A 17,388-nucleotide genomic window follows, 5' to 3' on the forward strand; every position below is an offset into this window, starting at 1 on the left:
GGGAGGGAGGGAGGGAGGGGGGGGAGGGGGAGAGGGGGGAGGGAGGAGGGAGGGAGGGAGGGAGGGAGAGGAGAGAGAGGGAGGGAGGGAGGGAGAGAGGGAGGGAGGGAGGGAGGGAGGGAGAGAGAGAGGGCAGGGAGGGAGGGAGGGAGGGAGGGAGGGAGGGAGGGAGGGAGGGAGGGAGGGAGGGAGGGAGGGAGGGAGAGAGGGAGAGAGGGAGGGAGGGAGGGAGAGAGGGAGAGGGGAGGGAGGGAGGGAGGGAGGGAGGGAGAAGGGCAAGGAGGGAGAGAGGGAGGGAGGGAGAGAGGGAGGGAGGGAGAGAGAAGGGCAGGGAGGGAGGGAGGGAGGAGGGAGGGAGGGAGGGAGGGAGGGAGGGAGGGAGGGAGGGAGGGTGGGAGGGAGGGAGGGAGGGAGAGAGGGAGGGAGGGAGAGAGAAGGGCAGGGAGGGAGGGAGGGAGGGAGGGAGGGAGGGAGGGGATGGAGGGAGAGAGAAGGGCAGGGAGGGAGGGGGAAGGGAGAGAAGGGAAGGGAGGGATGGATGGAGAGAGTAGGACAGAGAGTGAGGGAGAGAGAATGGCAGGGAGGGAGGGGGAGGGAGGGAGAGGGGAAGGGAGAGAAGGGAAGGGAGGAGAGAGTAGGACAGAGTGAGAGAGAAAGAAGGCAGGGAGGGATGGATGGAGAGAGTAGGACAGAGAGTGAGGGAGAGAGAAGGGCGGGGGGAGGGAGGGAGGGAAGGGAGGGTGGGAGGGGGAGAGAAGGGCAGGGAGGGAGAGAGAGAGAAGGGGAGGGAGGGAGGGAGAGGGAGGGAGGGAAGGGCAGCGAGGGAGAGAGGGAGGGGAGGGAGGGAGGGAGGGAGGGAGGGAGGGAGGGAGGGAGGGAGGGAGGGAGGGAGAAGGGGATGGAGGGAGAAGGGCAGGGAGGGAGGGAGGGAGGGAGAGAATAGGGCAGGGAGGGAGAGAGAAAAGGGAGGGAGGGAGGGAGGGGGAGAGAAGGGCAGGGAGGGAGGGAGTAGGGCAGGGAGGGAGGGAGGGAGGGAGGGAGGGAGAGGGAGGAGAAGGGGCAGGGAGGGGGGAGAGAAGGGCAGGGAGGGAGAGAGAAGGGCAGGGAGGGAGGGAGAGAGAAGGGCAGGGAGGGAGAGAGAAGGGCAGGGAGGGAGGGAGGGAGAGAATAGGGCAGGGAGGGAGAGAGAAAAGGGAGGGAGGGAGGGAGGGGGAGAGAAGGGCAGGGAGGGAGGGAGTAGGGCAGGGAGGGAGGGGGAGAGAAGGGCAGGGAGGGAGGGAGGGAGGGAGGGAGGGAGGAGAGAGAAGGGCAGGGAGGGGGAGAGAAGGGCAGGGAGGGAGAGAGAAGGGCAGGGAGGGAGGGAGGGGAGAGAAGGGCAGGGAGGGAGGGAGAGAGAAGGGCAGGGAGGGAGAGAGAAGGGCAGGGAGGGGGGAGAGAGAAGGGCAGGGAGGGAGGGAGAGAGAAGGGCAGGGAGGGAGGGAGAGAGAAGGGCAGGGAGGGAGGGAGAAGGGCAGGGAGGGAGGGAGAGAGAAGGGCAGGGAGGGAGGGAGGGGAGAGAAGGGCAGGGAGGGAGGGAGAGAGAAGGGCAGGGAGGGAGGGAGAGAGAAGGGCAGGGAGGGAGAGAGAGAGAAAGGCAGAAACAAAGCGCTTTGACAGTGTGCTGCTGTATAGATGTATTTGTTTTGGGGTTGGAGAGACGATGGGGAAGGTGTGGTTCTTTGTACATCCGTCCGGCGTGGCCTGCTCTACTCTAATGTAGTGGCACGTCACAGTCAGTGACCTCTCTCTGCCATCTGTGACTTCTGGAAAGATCATGGGTTCAAAGGTCACGATACCTCGTCATCAGCGATGAGAAGCGAGAAAGGAGGAAGCGGTGAACAGGAAGTGAGGGTATGAGAAGGACAGAGGTTGACCAGAGAGATTAAAAACACTTAAGAATGGAGATTCCGCTCAGCTCACTTCCTATCCTAGGCGCCCCTCTTTCCTAATCCTAATCCTTTCCCGAACATCCATCCATCCCCATTGGAAGAAATCACGGTGTGTTTTCCCCCTTGGTGACTTGGCTGAAGCAGCAGAGTCAGAACATGTGCCTTTTTTCTCTCTCAACGTCAGACTAATTAGCTAGCGATTGTCGGAACACTGACTGATATTATTAGCCTGCCGTGTCGTTTCTAATTTGTTGAACGTCATTAGGCAGTCCAGTGAAAACAAGTCCCCACCACCAATCATTAAAAAAGGTGATTGGATACAGCCAGGCCTGCCTGCCTGCCTGCCTGTCTGCCTGCCTGCCTGCCTGCCTGCCTGCCTGCCTGCCTGCCTGCCTGCCTCCTGCCTGCTGCTGTCTGCCTGTCTGTCTGCCTGCCTGTCTGCCTGTCTGCCTGCCTTTCTGCCTGCCTGTCTGCCTGCCTGTCTGCCTGCCTGCCTGCCTGTCTGCCTGTCTGCCTGCCTGCCTGTCTGCCTGCCTGTCTGGAAGTATAATTTATTCCGTGCATTTCAAATAAGTTCCACTTAGTCATAGAACATGAGAGTTTAATTGAATCTCACTGGTAGTACTTCCAGATACCAACGAATATATCACTTTTCTCTGGAAACAGTGTTCATTAACTCTTTTAGCCTTAGTGCTTAGAATGGCCAATTATATTTTCACCAACCATTTCATTTGTTTGGCCTAATTTTTTAAGGTTTTAGGGTTAACTTGAGGGTTAAACTAACGCATTCTACAAAATGCAGTATTTCCCACATATTTAACTAAATGTTTGTGATTAATGAAATATAATAACCTATAATATTCACATTCAGGTATTGTTTTCCTTGATAATTTATTTAAATATTTTTTTCCTGAAAATCAGATGTGTCAACAGTATTTTATATACATGTATATAATGACGTGTTGGATGTTTTATGTACAAGATGTATATTTGATTAGACTACACCTAATATAGAATAGAAGAGGCATTTGAATTTCATTTCATTTCACTGAATTCAATTATATTTCCTTTAATTAAAATTCCAATTGCAATTCTGTATCCTGTTTACTAGTTCAATTCAAATTCAAGAATTGAATTGGAATTTGAGGCATTCTCAATTAAATTCTGAATTCAACACAATCCTGCTGTCTGCCTCCCTGTCTGCCTCCCTGTCTGCCTGCCTGTCTGCCTGCCTGCCTGTCTGTCTGGGAAATAGCTACAGTCATGACAGACATGTTTTGCAAAGCTTAGCAGTTCCCTGAGTTGGAATCTGCTATAGGCTTTTGAGAAGAGACACCCTGAGTCCACCCTCGCCCATCTCTCTACCCTCACCTCCCCCAGCTACAGTATGTTTACACAGGGCTAGTCCTCTTAATCCGACCTCCAGGATGCTCACTCAGTCAATGTCTTATCTCTCAGCAGAAAGAGTGAAAAAAAGAGGAGAGAATGCCATTTGAGATTTGAGGACACTCAGCAGCTTGGGAGATAATGTGAAGCCTTTCGCTGCTGGTTCCAGACACCCTCCATGTTTCTAAACACACAGGCTCCCTTTCTCTATTTCCCTCCTCTCCCTCTCTCTCTCTCTCTCTCGCCATTCCTTCCTCCCCCATCTCTTCCTCTACTCAACCCTAAGCCAAAGGCCTCTCCAACGATCCAATAAAAGCTGAAGTCAGAACTGTGAGCTGTAAGTCATCAAATAGTTTTATCCCGGCCCTCCACTAAGTCCAGTCATTTAAAGCACATTTAGATCATCTTGGACTTTCTCTGTGTGGCTGCTCTTTCTTTCCCAAAAACGAAATCAATAGAAGTCAGATTGGGTGCAGAATGTGCTGTACAGGCTTTGCATCTAAATTCACACCCCCGTCTCCTGAATGGCAAACTGGACACAAAGTCTGCCCATTAAAGCAGACATTTCAAATTCACGTAACATTTGGGGCTGACTTATATCGAGCAATGAAATGCATCGGCGCAGACAGACATTTTTCATCCATCTCCAAGAGTAAACACAACTTGACATTTTATGCACATTTAGAAGTCAACCTTCTCAAATCAGCAAACAGCATCAAAGTGTTGATTTGGCTCTCTGATGGACACCAGCAGGTGTGGAATGACGATTCCACAGAAGAGGGAAAGTGGGAAACGTTTTATAGTGTCCTCCTGTTGCATTTTGAGTGTTTTCAAACTGCGTCTGTGGTAATGTTTGTATTGTTAACCTCCATTATTAAAACAGGCTGCTGATAGCATCGACTGTGAAAGACAAAACAAGTTTGTTGTGTGACATAACCATTTAGCAGAATTATCATCCACTACATTGTGTGTTGAATTGTCCTTGCTTTGACATTCCTTGTCTGTGTCTGGTTGACGGGCTGCCAACACACATTAACTTTGCTACCTGGTGCTTCAATGTAATAACTGTCTTTGAATTGGCTTGACAGAACTCTGATAAGATGTTTATTTTTCTTATTGATTGATTGATTTATTTTCCTTTAATATTCCCCACAAACCCTACCACCCCTCCCCCAATTGGAGTAAACTAATAAACAATAACACTTAGGCTTCTTCCTTCAGTTTATACATACTATCCACATTTTACAGACAATCTATTTTACAATAGTTATATTTTGTTTGTTTTTAGTCCTTCCTCTCTTTCTGATGTCCATCCAGTTTGATTTCTATTTGTAACTGTGCTATTTCACAAAAGTTCTGAGCCTATTTACATGTTACAGACTCCGACACTAGACACCCCCCCCCCTAACCCTCCCGTTTTGCGGCTGGAGTCCGCAACTTGAGGGGGGGGGGGTACTGTCACGTCCTGACCATAGAGATCCCTTATTTTCTGTGGTAGAGTAGGTCAAGGCGTGACTGGGGGTTAGTCTAGTTTATTATTTCTATGTGGGGTTCTAGTTTTGTTTGTCTTTGTTGGTGATTTTGTATGATTCCCAATTAGAGGCAGCTGGTAATCGTTGTCTCTAATTGGGGGTCATATTTAAGGATCTTCTTTCCACCTGTGTTTTGTGGGATATTGTTATGTGTAGTTGCATGGTAGCACTCCATTGTCATCACGTTTTGTTTAGTCTTTATTATTTGTTGTGAGGTTCACTTATTTCTAATAAAAGATGTGGAACCCAGATCATGCTGCACGTTGATCCGAGTATGCTTCCAACGATCTTAACAACATTTGTTATCTTATTGTTATTAGTCCCACCCTTCAGCTCCATTCAACCCCTCCATCTATCTCTTAACACCATCCATTTTGGATTTCTAAAACCTTTCTATTCTCCTAGTTTCTACAGATTGTAAATTAAAGAAACATTTTTGCTAAAATAATTATTATATTAATAATCGATTAACTATGACTTTTCAAGTCACCCAGTATTGCTATTTGCAGCGTTAGTTCTAGGTAAATGTTGCAATTCTTCAGCCATTCCTGGACCTGTGACCAAAAGCAAGCTACATATGGACAGGACCAAAATAAATGATCTAATGACTCTGCCTCCTCACAGCAAAATCTACAGGGCTGTGAAGATTGTGTCCCCCCCATATTAGAGGTCGACCGATTATGATTTTTCAATGCCGATACCGTTTATTGGAGGACCAAAAAAAGCCGATACCGATTAATCAGTTATTTTTATTTATTTGTAATAATGACAATTACAACAATACTGAGTGAACACTTATTTTGACTTAACATCAATAATAATAATAAATAATAATATATGCCATTTAGCAGACGCTTTTATCCAAAGCGACTTACAGTCGTGTGTGCATACATTCTACGTATGGGTGGTCCCGGGGATCGAACCCACTACCCTGGCGTTACAAGCGCCATGCTCTACCAACTGAGCTACAGAAGGACCATAATAAAATCAATACATCAATAAAAATACATTTAGCCTCAAATAAATAATGAAACATGTTCAATTTGGTTTAAATAATGCAAAAACAAAGTGTTGGAGAAGAAAGTAAAAGTGCAATATGTGCCATGTAAAAAAGCTAATGTTTAAGTTCCTTGCTCAGAACATTAGAACATATGAAAGCTGGTGGTTCCTTTTAATATGAGACTTCAATATTCCAAGGTAAGAGGTTGTAGTTAATATAGTATTTATAGGACTATTTCTCTCTATACCATTTGTATTTCATATACCTTAGACTATTGGATGTTCTTATAGGCACTTTAGTATTGCCAGTGTAACAGTATAGCTTCTGTCCCTCTCCTCGCCCCTACCTGGGCTCGAACCAGGAACACATCGACAACAGCCACCCTCGAAGCATCGTTACCCATCGCTCCACAAAAGCCCCGGCCCTTGCAGAGCAAGGGGAACAACTACTCCAAGTCTCAGAGCAAGCGACGTTTGAAACGTTATTAACGCGCACCCCGCTAACTAGCTAGCCATTTCGCATTGGTTACACCAGCCTAATCTCAGGAGTTGATAAGCTTGAAGTCATAAACAGCTCAATGCTTGAAGCATTGCGAAGAGCTGCTGGCAAAACGCACGAAAGTGCTGTTTGAATGAATGCTTTCGAGCCTGCTGCTGCCTACCATCGCTCACTCAGACTGCTCTATCAAATATCAAATCATAGACTTAATTATAACATAATAACACACAGAAATACGAGCCTTTGGTCAGTAATATGGTCGAAGCCGGAAACTATCATTTAGAAAACAAAACATTTATTCTTTCAGTGAAATATGGAACTGTTACGTATTTTATCTAATGGGTGGCATCCCTAAGTCTAAATATTGTTGTTACATTGTACAACCTTCAATGTTATGTCATAATTATGTAAAATTCTGGCAAATTAGTTCGAAACATGCCAGGCGGCCCAAACTGTTGCATATACCCTGAATCTGCGTGCAATGAATGCAAGAGAAGTGACACAATTTCACCTGGTTAATATTGCCTGCTAACCTGGATTTCTTTTAGCTAAATATGCAGGTTTAAAAATATATACTTCTGTGTATTAATTTTAAGAAAGGCATTGATGTTTATGGTTAGGTACAGTCGTGCAACGATTGTGCTTTTTTCGCAAATGTGCTTTTGTTGGGGCGGCAGGGTAGCCTAGTGCTAGAGCGTTAGAGTGTTGGACTAGTAACCGGAAGGTTGCAAGTTCAAATCCCAGAGCTGACAAGGTACAAATCTGTCAGTCTGCCCCTGAACAGGCAGTTAACCCACTGTTGCTAGGTCGTCATTGAAAATAAGAATTTGTTCTTAACTGACTTGCCTAGTTAAATGAAGGTAAAAAATAAAAAAACATTTGGCGAAGTTGGCTGTCATTGTTAGGAAGAAATTCATTCATCCAAACGCCAAACTTTCTTCCACATTAACTCCATAATATCGACTGAAACATGGTAAACGTTGTTTAGAATCAATCCTCAAGGTGTTTTTCACATATCTCTTCATGATATATCATTCCTGGAAGTCTCCTCTCTGTCTCAATCACATGGTTGAATGCGAGCAGCTTGGAGATTACGCAACAATTTCAACAAAGGACACCGGGCGGACCCCTGGTAAATGTAGTCTCTTATGGCCAATCTTCCAATGATATGCCTACAAATACGTCACAATGCTGCAGACAACTTGGAGAAACGATAGAAAGGGCAGGCTAATTCGTGGCGCTTTCACAGCCATATAAGGAGACAATGGAAAACAGAGCCTCAAAAATCCTGCTCATTTCCTGTTTGAAGTTGCATCTTGGTTTCACCTGTAAGATTAGTTCTGGGGCACCCACAGATAATATCTTTGCAGTTTTGAAAACGTCAGAGTGTTTTCTTTCCAAAGCTGGCGATTATATGCATAGTCGAGCATCTTTTTGTGACAAAATATTGCGCTTAAAACGGGCACGTTTTTTTTATCCAATAATGAAATAGCGCCCCCCTAGCTTCAACTGTTTAACTAGTGATTATGAATGATTGATTGATTGTTTTTTACAAGGTAAGTTTAACGCTAGCTAGCAACTTACCTTGGCTTCTTACTGCATTCGCGTAACAGGCACGCTCCTCGTGGAGTGCAATGAGAGGTAGGTGGTTAGAGCGTTGGACTAGTTAACTGTAAGGTTGAAAGATTGAATCCCGAGCTGACAAGGTAAAATCTGTCGTTCTGCCCCTGAACAAGGCAGTTAACCCACCGTTCCTAGGCCATCATTGAAAATAAGAATATGTTCTTAACTCACTTGCCTGTTAACTTCTTGATGCTACCCATCCCGTTAGCGGGATTATTTTAGTCAGCAACCGCTGAATAGCATAGTGCCACAGTCAAATAATATTACTAAAAAAGATTCATATTCATAAAATGACAAGTGCTATATTGCAAAACACAGTTTAGCCTTTTGTTAATCCACCTGTCGTCTCAGATTTTGAAATTATGCTTTACAGTGAAAGCAATCCAAGCGTTTGTGTAAATTTATCGAAAGCACAACATAACATTATGTACACTAAGCATTAAGTAGCTCGGTCACGAAAATCAGAAAAGCAATCAAATTAATCGTTTTCCTTTGATGATCTTCGGATGTTTCACTCACCAGACTCCCAGTTACACATCAAATGTTCCTTTTGTTCCATAAAGATTTTTTTTTACCCAAAATACCTCCGTTTGTTTGTCGCGTTATGTTCAGAAATCCACAGGAAAGAGTGGTCACGACAACGCTGACGTATATTCCAAATAATATCCATAATCTGTTATGCAGGTGAATGAGGACCCAAAAGCGACTTGGCGAAAACAGAGTCTTTATTCCAGTAAAGGAAATAGGCAATACTCCTAGACAAATCAGAGCAGAAAACAAAACATAAAAAACTAATTCCACTCGTAGTGACGAGGACAGACTGGAGACTCGACCATAAACTGTAGGTTGCCTCGGGAAGGCACCGACCGTAGCAGACTCAGACACCTGCTCACACGCAGCATCTGAGGGAAACAAGACACAGCACGGCGAACAATATACAAGGATCCGACAGGACAGAAACGGAAGACAAGGGAAGAAATAGGGACTCTAATCAGAGGGCAAGATACGGAACAGGTGTGAAAATAATAGAAGATTGATTAGGGGAATAGGAACAGCTGGGAGCAGGAACGGAACGATAGAGAGAGGAGAGAGAGGGAGGGGGAGAGAGAGGGATAGAAAAAGGGAACGAACCTAATAAGACCAGCAGGGGGAAACGAACAGAAGGGAAAGCATAATGACAAGACAATATAAGACAAAACATGACATAATGTCCACAGAAACATGTCAAACATTTTTATAATCAATCCTCAGGTTGTTTTTAAAATCTATATTCAATAATATATCAACCGGGTGTGTAGGTTTTTCAGTAACACCGGGAGAAACAATGGCCGCTTTACTCTGTAGCGCAAAACTCACTCTGAGAGCCCCCAACTATCCACTTACGCAATGTTATCTTTCACGTTCATTTTTCTAAATGAAAGCCTGAAACCATGTCTCAAGACTGTTGACACCTCAGGGAAGCCATAGAAAAAGGAATCTGGTTGATATCCCTTTAAATGGAGGATAGGCATGCATAGGAACAGAGAGGTTTCAAAATAAGAGGCACTTCCTGATTGGATTTTCCTCAGGTTTTCGCCTGCAATATCAGTTCTGTTATACTCACAGACAATATTTGTACAGTTTTGGAAACTTTAGAGTGTTTTCTATCCTAATCTGACAATTATATGCATATTCTAGTTTCCGGGGCTGATAAATAGGCAGTTTCAAATGGGTACGTTTTTTAGCCAAAAACAAAAATACTGCCCCCTACACGCAAAAGGCTAAATAAAGGTGTAAAAACAAATCGGTGTCCAAAAATACAGATTTTCGATTGTTAGGAAAACTTGAAATCGTCCCTAATTAATCGGCCATTCCGATTAATCGGTCAACCTCTACCCCATATATATATATATAACATTCTATTGGTTGCAAGAATTTTGTATAATAAAATAAAAAAAATTTAAATTTACAATCCAACATCGTCTTGTGCGTCAATTCATAAACCATGTGTCATGGAATCGGTACATTGAAAAAATCTTCCCAACGATTTTGCCATTTTTATGGCACAGCTGTCAATTGTTTGGTCCTTAAATGAAACTGGTAAATATTTTTATTTGTCACAATTTTCTATAACCATTATTGGTCTTTAAAGCAGGTCCGACAGACAAGTTCCTTACTTTCCCCTCTTCCAATTGCCTCTTCTATTTTTGTGGTTATGCTGCAATTAGTTGGTTGTAATTTTGGATAGAGCAGACATTTCCATAAGTCTGTGTTAGCTGCATATGTGACATAACTTCACCAGTCCTATTTATGATATCATTAACAAAGATTATACTTTTTTTTAAATATTGAAAAATATGTTTTTTTATCAATTAGTATATTTGAGGTTTACCACAATATTTGTTGTTTTATTTGTTCTGTTTTTCAGGTGGATTAAACTGAAATTACAACCAACTTTCTAAGGCTTGTTTAAAAAATAACTATATTTTGGAGATGATTTCATTCTCAAATAACGAAAGTGAGCAGTTATCTGAATAAAGGGGAAAAGGCTATTCTTGAACATAGGGTGAGACATTCTTACTAACCATTTTGGATTTAGGTATAACTTTTCTATGACTGATGCCTTTAGTGAGAGGTCTAATACGTTAATATTTCATATTTTCTGCCCTATGAATTCATATTCATTACATAAATAGGCCCTTTTCATTTTGTCTGACTTGCCATTACAAATAAAATGGAATATGTTTTGTTCATTAAATTTAGAAAGCAAGTCACTAGGTGTAGGCAAAACCATAAGCCAATAGGTAAACTGTGATATGACTGATGAGTTAATCAGGGTGATTTTTCCACAAATAGACATGTGTTTTCCTTTCCATGGTAGCAAGATCGTATCTATTTTTGCTAACTTTCTATTAAAATGTATTGGAGTGAGATCATTTTTTCTTTCAGGATATGTATACCGAGTATATCCACATACGTAATATAGTACACTTAATCATCATTTGGCTTTAATTCAGAGAGGTTAGCAAAAGTATCTAGATTCTCTATGAGGCAGTGGAGGGATTCTAATTGTGCTTTTAAAAGAAAACCTGAATCATCAGCTTAGAATTACACCTTTGTTTTTAAGCCACGGATTTCTAATCCCTTGATATTATTGTTGGATCTAATTTTAACAGCTAACATTTCGATGACCATAATAAATAGATATGCCGATAGTGGACAACCTTGTTTTACTCCTCTTGACAGTTTAAAACTATCTACTATCCAGGAATTTATATATAAACTCCTGTCGTACTTTATCAAAAGCCTTTTCAATGTCAGCTATGAAAACTAGGCCTGGTTTCCCCGATATTTCATAGTGTTCTATTGTTTCCAGTACTTGTCTTATATTATCTACAATGTACCGTCAATGTAAAAAACACCTGTCTGATTAGGTTGAATATTATCTGCCAAAATATTTTAAATTCTATGTGCCAAGCATTTAGCTAGAATTTGTGCATCACAACACTGAAGTGTAAGAGGCCTCCATTTTTTAAAATGGACTGGATCTTTATACAGTGCCTTGCGAAAGTATTCGGCCCCCTTGAACTTTGTGACCTTTTGCCACATTTCAGGCTTCAAACATAAAGATATAAAATTGTATTTTTTTGTGAAGAATCAACAACAAGTGGGACACAATCATGAAGTGGAACGACATTTATTGGATATTTCAAAAATATTTAACATATCAAAAACTGAAAAATTGGGCGTGCAAAATTATTCAGCCCCTTTACTTTCAGTGCAGCAAACTCTCTCCAGAAGTTCAGTGAGGATCTCTGAATGATCCAATGTTGACCTAAATAACTAATGATGATAAATACAATCCACCTGTGTGTAATCAAGTCTCCGTATAAATGCACCTGCACTGTGATAGGAGACTGAAACAAAAACATATTCTTAAAGTACTTTACTTCCTCTTTCAAAGTATTGTTTGGTGAATCGTGAGTGACTCCATCATTTGTAACAAGTTTCAATAAAACTTGTTACAAAGCATTTCTATGTTGAAGATTGAAAAATAATTTGTTGCATTTTTCCCCATTATTTTTATAATATATTACACTGGATCTTTCTTGAATAAGTTCCTCCATTTCTTTTTGTTTTTCCTCTATCTTATTCTGTGCCTCTATGGTACAGTTTTATTGCTATCTATCTGTACTGCTAGTTCTTCAATTTCCTTTGTTAATATGGACTCTTTTGATCTGAATTGCTTTTGTTTTATAGATGAGTACTGAATTGCATGGCCTCTAATGGCATATTTAAAAGTGTCCCGTACAATAAGGGGATTTGCTGTACGTTTGTTATGTCAGAAAAAAATCTGTTATAAATTATTTTGTCCTAGTTAAAAATAAGTTATCATCCTGTAGGCTTTGATGACATTTCCAATATCCTCTCCCACATGGAAATTCTGTAAAAGTAATATATATGCCAATTATGTGATGGTCCGACCGCATTCTGTACCCTATCAACACTTTAACTTTTGGTGCCAAAGAAAATAACATAAGAAAGTAATGAAGACGACTAGCTTGATTAAGCCTCCACCATGTATATCTCACTAGGTCAGGTTATTTAAGTCTCCATATATCCACTTATTCCATTATATCTTTGACATTCATGATTTCCTTAAGTGCCTGAGGGTGATAGTTTTTCAGTGTGATTTTCTTTACGGTCCATAGAGGTATTTAAAACCGTTTGTGAATGTCGTCCTGCTGCTCGGCTGGGGAGACATAGTGGTTGTTGTTCATGACGCTTTAACTTACTTGATTTTTTATCTGTCTTTGGCAGGCTGCTAGAGGCTGTTCCCACACTGTCTATCTCCACTGTCACTCAACATCAACCAGCGAATCAACGGCCTCGCTGAGACTCTATCGGAGCCATGGGTGAGGCTAAGGTCCTGATGTTGCTTCTTCTGATTGGTTGGGAGAAGTCGTTGAGTCTCAACTGGAACCCAATACCACGCAAGACCGTCAGATATCATGGTGAGTGTCTACCTGAAGTGAAACCCTATTCACACTATAGTGAACTGCTTTCAACCAGGGTCCATAGTAGAGGTCGACAGATTAATCGGAATGGCCGATTTTAAGTTTTCATAACAATCGGAAATCAGTATTTTTGGACACCAATTTGGCCGATAAAAATAAAAAATAAAAAAATGTTTACACCTTTAGGCAAGTTAGTTAAGAACACATTCTTAACCTCTTCAGTCTACCCTCTACTTTTTCGAACATTCTGTTAAAAATCGCGCAACATTTCAGCGCCCTGCTACTCATGCCAGGAATATAGTATATGCATATGATTAGTATGTGTGGATAGAAAACACTCAGACGTTTATAAAACTGGTTAAATCATGGCTGTGACTTTAACAGAACGTGCGTTTCATTGGTAAGTGCAGGAAAATCTGATCACTGAAAGTGGACAAATATATCCATCTGCCACTTCAACCCATTGTTATGGGCGAAAGACATTAAATATGGCTGAGGTTGCAGTACCTAAAGCATCCACACGATGTCAACAGTCTTGTCATTTTCCTAGGATTTGTTTCTTGGTCAAACGAACAAGAGACAGCCCATTTCTTCCGGTCTCCGACCGGATATTTTGGTTGAGAAATACACGGACAGTATTTCAAGACGGACCCCTATAGAAAACACTTCGTCTCGTGATTAATTTGATCGCTTATTAACGTTTACTAATACCTAAAGTTGCATTACAAAAATATTTTGAAGTGTTTTGTGAAAGTTTATCGTCGACTTTTTTAATTTAAAAAAAATGACGTTGCGTTATAAAACACAGTTTTTTTCCTTGATCACACAGTCTTCATAGATCAATATGTAGGCTATATATGGACCGATTTACCAACAAAGAAGATCGTCAAAGGTAATGAATGTTTTATATTTTATTTCTGCGTTTTGTGTAGCGCCGACTATGCTAATTATTTTGTTTACGTCCCCTGCGGGTCTTTTGGGGTGTTGCATGCTATCAGATAATAGCTTCTCATGCTTTCGCCGAAAGCATTTTAAAAATCTGACTTGTTGCCTGGATTCACAACGAGTGTAGCTTTAATTCAATACCCTGCATGTGTATTTTAATGAACGTTTGAGTTTTAACTAATACTATTAGCATTTAGCGTAGGGCATTTGCATTTCCAGAGCTCTAGATGGGACGCCTGCGTGCCAGGTAGGAGCAAGTGGTTAACTACACATGGTTGATGATATTACTAGTTTATCTAGCGTGTCCTGTGTTTCATATAATCGATGCGGTGCCTGTTAATTTCTCATTGAATCACAGCCTACTTCGCCAAACGGGTGATGATTTAGCACTGCCGTTGCACCAAACCTAACCATAAATATCAATGACTTTCTTTAAAATCAATACACAAGTATATATTTTTGAACCTGCATATTTAGTTGATATTGCCTGCGAACATGAATTTCTTATAATTTGGGAAATTGTGTCACTTCTCAGGGTATATGCAGCAGTTTGGGTCACCTGGCCCGTTGTGAACTGTGTGAAGTCCATTTATTCCTAACAAAGACCGTAATTAATTTGCCAGAATTGTACATAATTAAGGCATAACATTGAAGGTTGTACAATGTAACAGCAATATTTAGACTTAGGGATGCCACCCGTTAGATAAAATACGGAACGGTTCCGTATTTCAATGAAAGTATAAATGTTTTGTTTCCGGATTCTACCATATTAATGACCAAAGGCTCGTATTTCTGTGTGTTATTATGTTATAATTAACTCTATGTTTTGATATTTGATAGAGCAGTCTGAGTGAGCGATGGTAGTCATCAGCAGGCTCGTAAGCATTCATTCAAACAGCACTTTCGTGCGTTTTGCCAGCAGCTCTTCGCAATGCTTCAAGCATTGAGCAGTTTATGACTTCAAGCCTATCAACTCCCGAGATTAGGCTGGTGTAACCGATATGAAATGGCTAGCTAATTAGCGGGGTGCGCGCTAATAGCGCTTCGATCGTTGACGTCACTCGCTTTGAGACTTGGAGTAGTTGTTTCCCTTGCCCTGCAAGGGCCGCGGCTTTTGTGGAGCGATGGGTAACGATGCTTCGAGGGTGGCTGTTGTCGATGTGTTCCTGGTTCGAGCCCAGGTACGGGCGAGGAGAGGGACGGAAGCTATACTGTTACACTGGCAATACTAAAGTGCCTATAAGAACATTCAATAGTCAAAGGTATATGAAATACAAATGGTATAGAGAGAAATAGTCCTATAAATACTATAATAACTACAACCTAAAACTTCATACCTGGGAATATTGAAGACTCATGATAAAAGGAACCACCAGCTTTCATATGTTCTCATGTTCTAAGCAAGGAACTTAAACGTTAGCTTTTTTACATGGCACATATTGCACTTTGACTTTCTTCTCCAACATTATTTGCATTATCTAAACCAAATTGAACATGTTTCATTATTTATTTGAGGCTAAATTGATTTTATTGATGTATTATATTAAGTAAGGGAACACCCCCCTGAAATGGACAAAAATGAATGGGAAGTCATTGGCACTATATGAAACATATACACGGTGTCCAATACCACTCAATTCGGCGTCGTTTCATTCAAAGTTGATAGCAAATGCCATATGGCAAATTCCAAGTGTAACACTCCAAACATCCAACAGATGGCGAGTGCACTCCACCGTGATTTTTCATATTGCAAATGTAACACAAGTCAAGACCCAAGAGTAACATTTTGAAAAATTGAACATTTTTTCAAAAACTTATCACCCCCTTAAAAAAGTGCTTTCTGGATCATTTTACTAAATTCTTTTGATTTTTTGTCAATTACATATGTATAAGAACTGTATGAACATACTTTTGTCATATTTGATTATCATTTTTTTTTTACTTGTCCATAGGGCATATGTTTTGTCCATTTTCAATATGATTTCATAGGAAGTCAAAAGTCCATTTTTTTGTTGGCCAAATGCCATAAGAAATGTCCAAATGCAATATGAAAGATTTGAAAGTGCCAAATCAGGATGTTATGTCCATTTGCCATGTACGATCAATGGAAGTCGGTTTACAAACCCAAAAGTCAGTGAACCATGTCCAAAAGGCATTTATACTGCCAAAATTAATTTTAGGGTGAATTTAATCACTTCCGGTTGCTTCAGGAAGCTTAGAATCAACACAGATAGACCTCATAGTGGCCTGATGGATTGTCATCGAAGACAGGTTCATACGGAATTCATAACCCACATAGGCTTCAGGTTGAATTTAGGGGTGCAGGCAATGTATTCCTATGGGGAGAGAAGTCAGTGAAAACTGTTTGATGTAAACATCTTCTTTTAATTGTTAACCTCTTGCTCCTACCTGACACGCAGGCGTCCCATCTAGACATCTGGAAATGCAAATGCGCTACGCTAAATGCTAATAGCACTCGTTAAAACTCAAACGTTCATTAAAATACACATGCAGGGTACTGAATTAAAGCTACACTCGTTGTGAATCCAGGCAACAAGTCAGATTTTTAAAATGCTTTTCGGCGAAAGCATGACAAACTATTATCTGATAGCATGTAACACCCCAAAAGACCCGCAGGGGACGTAAACAAAATAATTAGTATAGTCGGCGCTACACAAAACGCACAAATAAAATATAAAACATTCATTACCTTTGACCATCTTCTTTGTTGGCACTCCTAGATGTCCCATAAACATCACTATTGGGTCTTTTTTTCGATGAAATCGGTCCATATATAGCCTAGATATCGATCTATGAAGCCTGTGTGATCAACGAAAAAAATAGTGTTTTATAACGTAACGTCATTTTTTAAAATTAAAAAAGTCGACGATAAACTTTCACAAAACACTTCGAAATACTTTTGTAATGCAACTTTAGGTATTAGTAAACGTTAATAAGCGATCAAATTGATCACGAGGCGATGTATATTCTATAGCTGTACGTCTGGAAATAATGTCCGGGTAAATCTCAACCAAAATATCCGGTCGGAGACCGGAAGAACTGCGCTACCTTGTGTCTGTTTGACCAAGAAACAAATCGTAGGCAAATGACAAGACTGGTGACATCGTGTGGAAGCTGTAGGTATTGCAACCCCGGCCCCATTTAATGTGGTTCACAATTTAACAATTGGTTGAAGTGGCGCATGGATATATTTTCCCATTTTCAGTGATCAGATTTTCCTGCACTTTTCGATGAAACGCACGTTCTGTTATAGTCACAGCCGTGATTTAACCAGTTTTATAAACGTCTGAGTGTCTTCTATCCACACATACTAATCATATGCATATACTATATTCCTGGCATGAGTAGCAGGGCGCTGAAATGTTGCGCGATTTTTGGAAAATATATCAATATATCAATGCACCACTTGTATGTATTGTTGATTGGAAACCACATTACCTGGAGCCGAGATTGCAATT

At 41.4% G+C, this 17,388-nt stretch overlaps 1 protein-coding gene across 2 annotated transcripts in view; it reads left to right on the forward strand.

Annotated features, from left to right (window-relative positions):
* The window catches only part of LOC124036475 (semaphorin-4C-like), a 126,676-nt gene that overhangs the window by 61,988 nt on the left and 47,300 nt on the right, over positions 1-17,388 (forward strand). For both annotated transcript variants that reach the window (XM_046351116.1, XM_046351117.1), the window contains exon 2: positions 12,768-12,961. In XM_046351116.1, the coding sequence (XP_046207072.1) occupies positions 12,859-12,961 (103 nt within the window). In that variant the 5' untranslated portion in view covers positions 12,768-12,858. The remainder of the gene's footprint in view (positions 1-12,767; positions 12,962-17,388) is intronic.

The sequence above is a fragment of the Oncorhynchus gorbuscha genome, linkage group LG05 (assembly GCF_021184085.1).
Source record: "Oncorhynchus gorbuscha isolate QuinsamMale2020 ecotype Even-year linkage group LG05, OgorEven_v1.0, whole genome shotgun sequence".
Taxonomy (NCBI): Eukaryota; Metazoa; Chordata; class Actinopteri; order Salmoniformes; family Salmonidae; genus Oncorhynchus; species Oncorhynchus gorbuscha.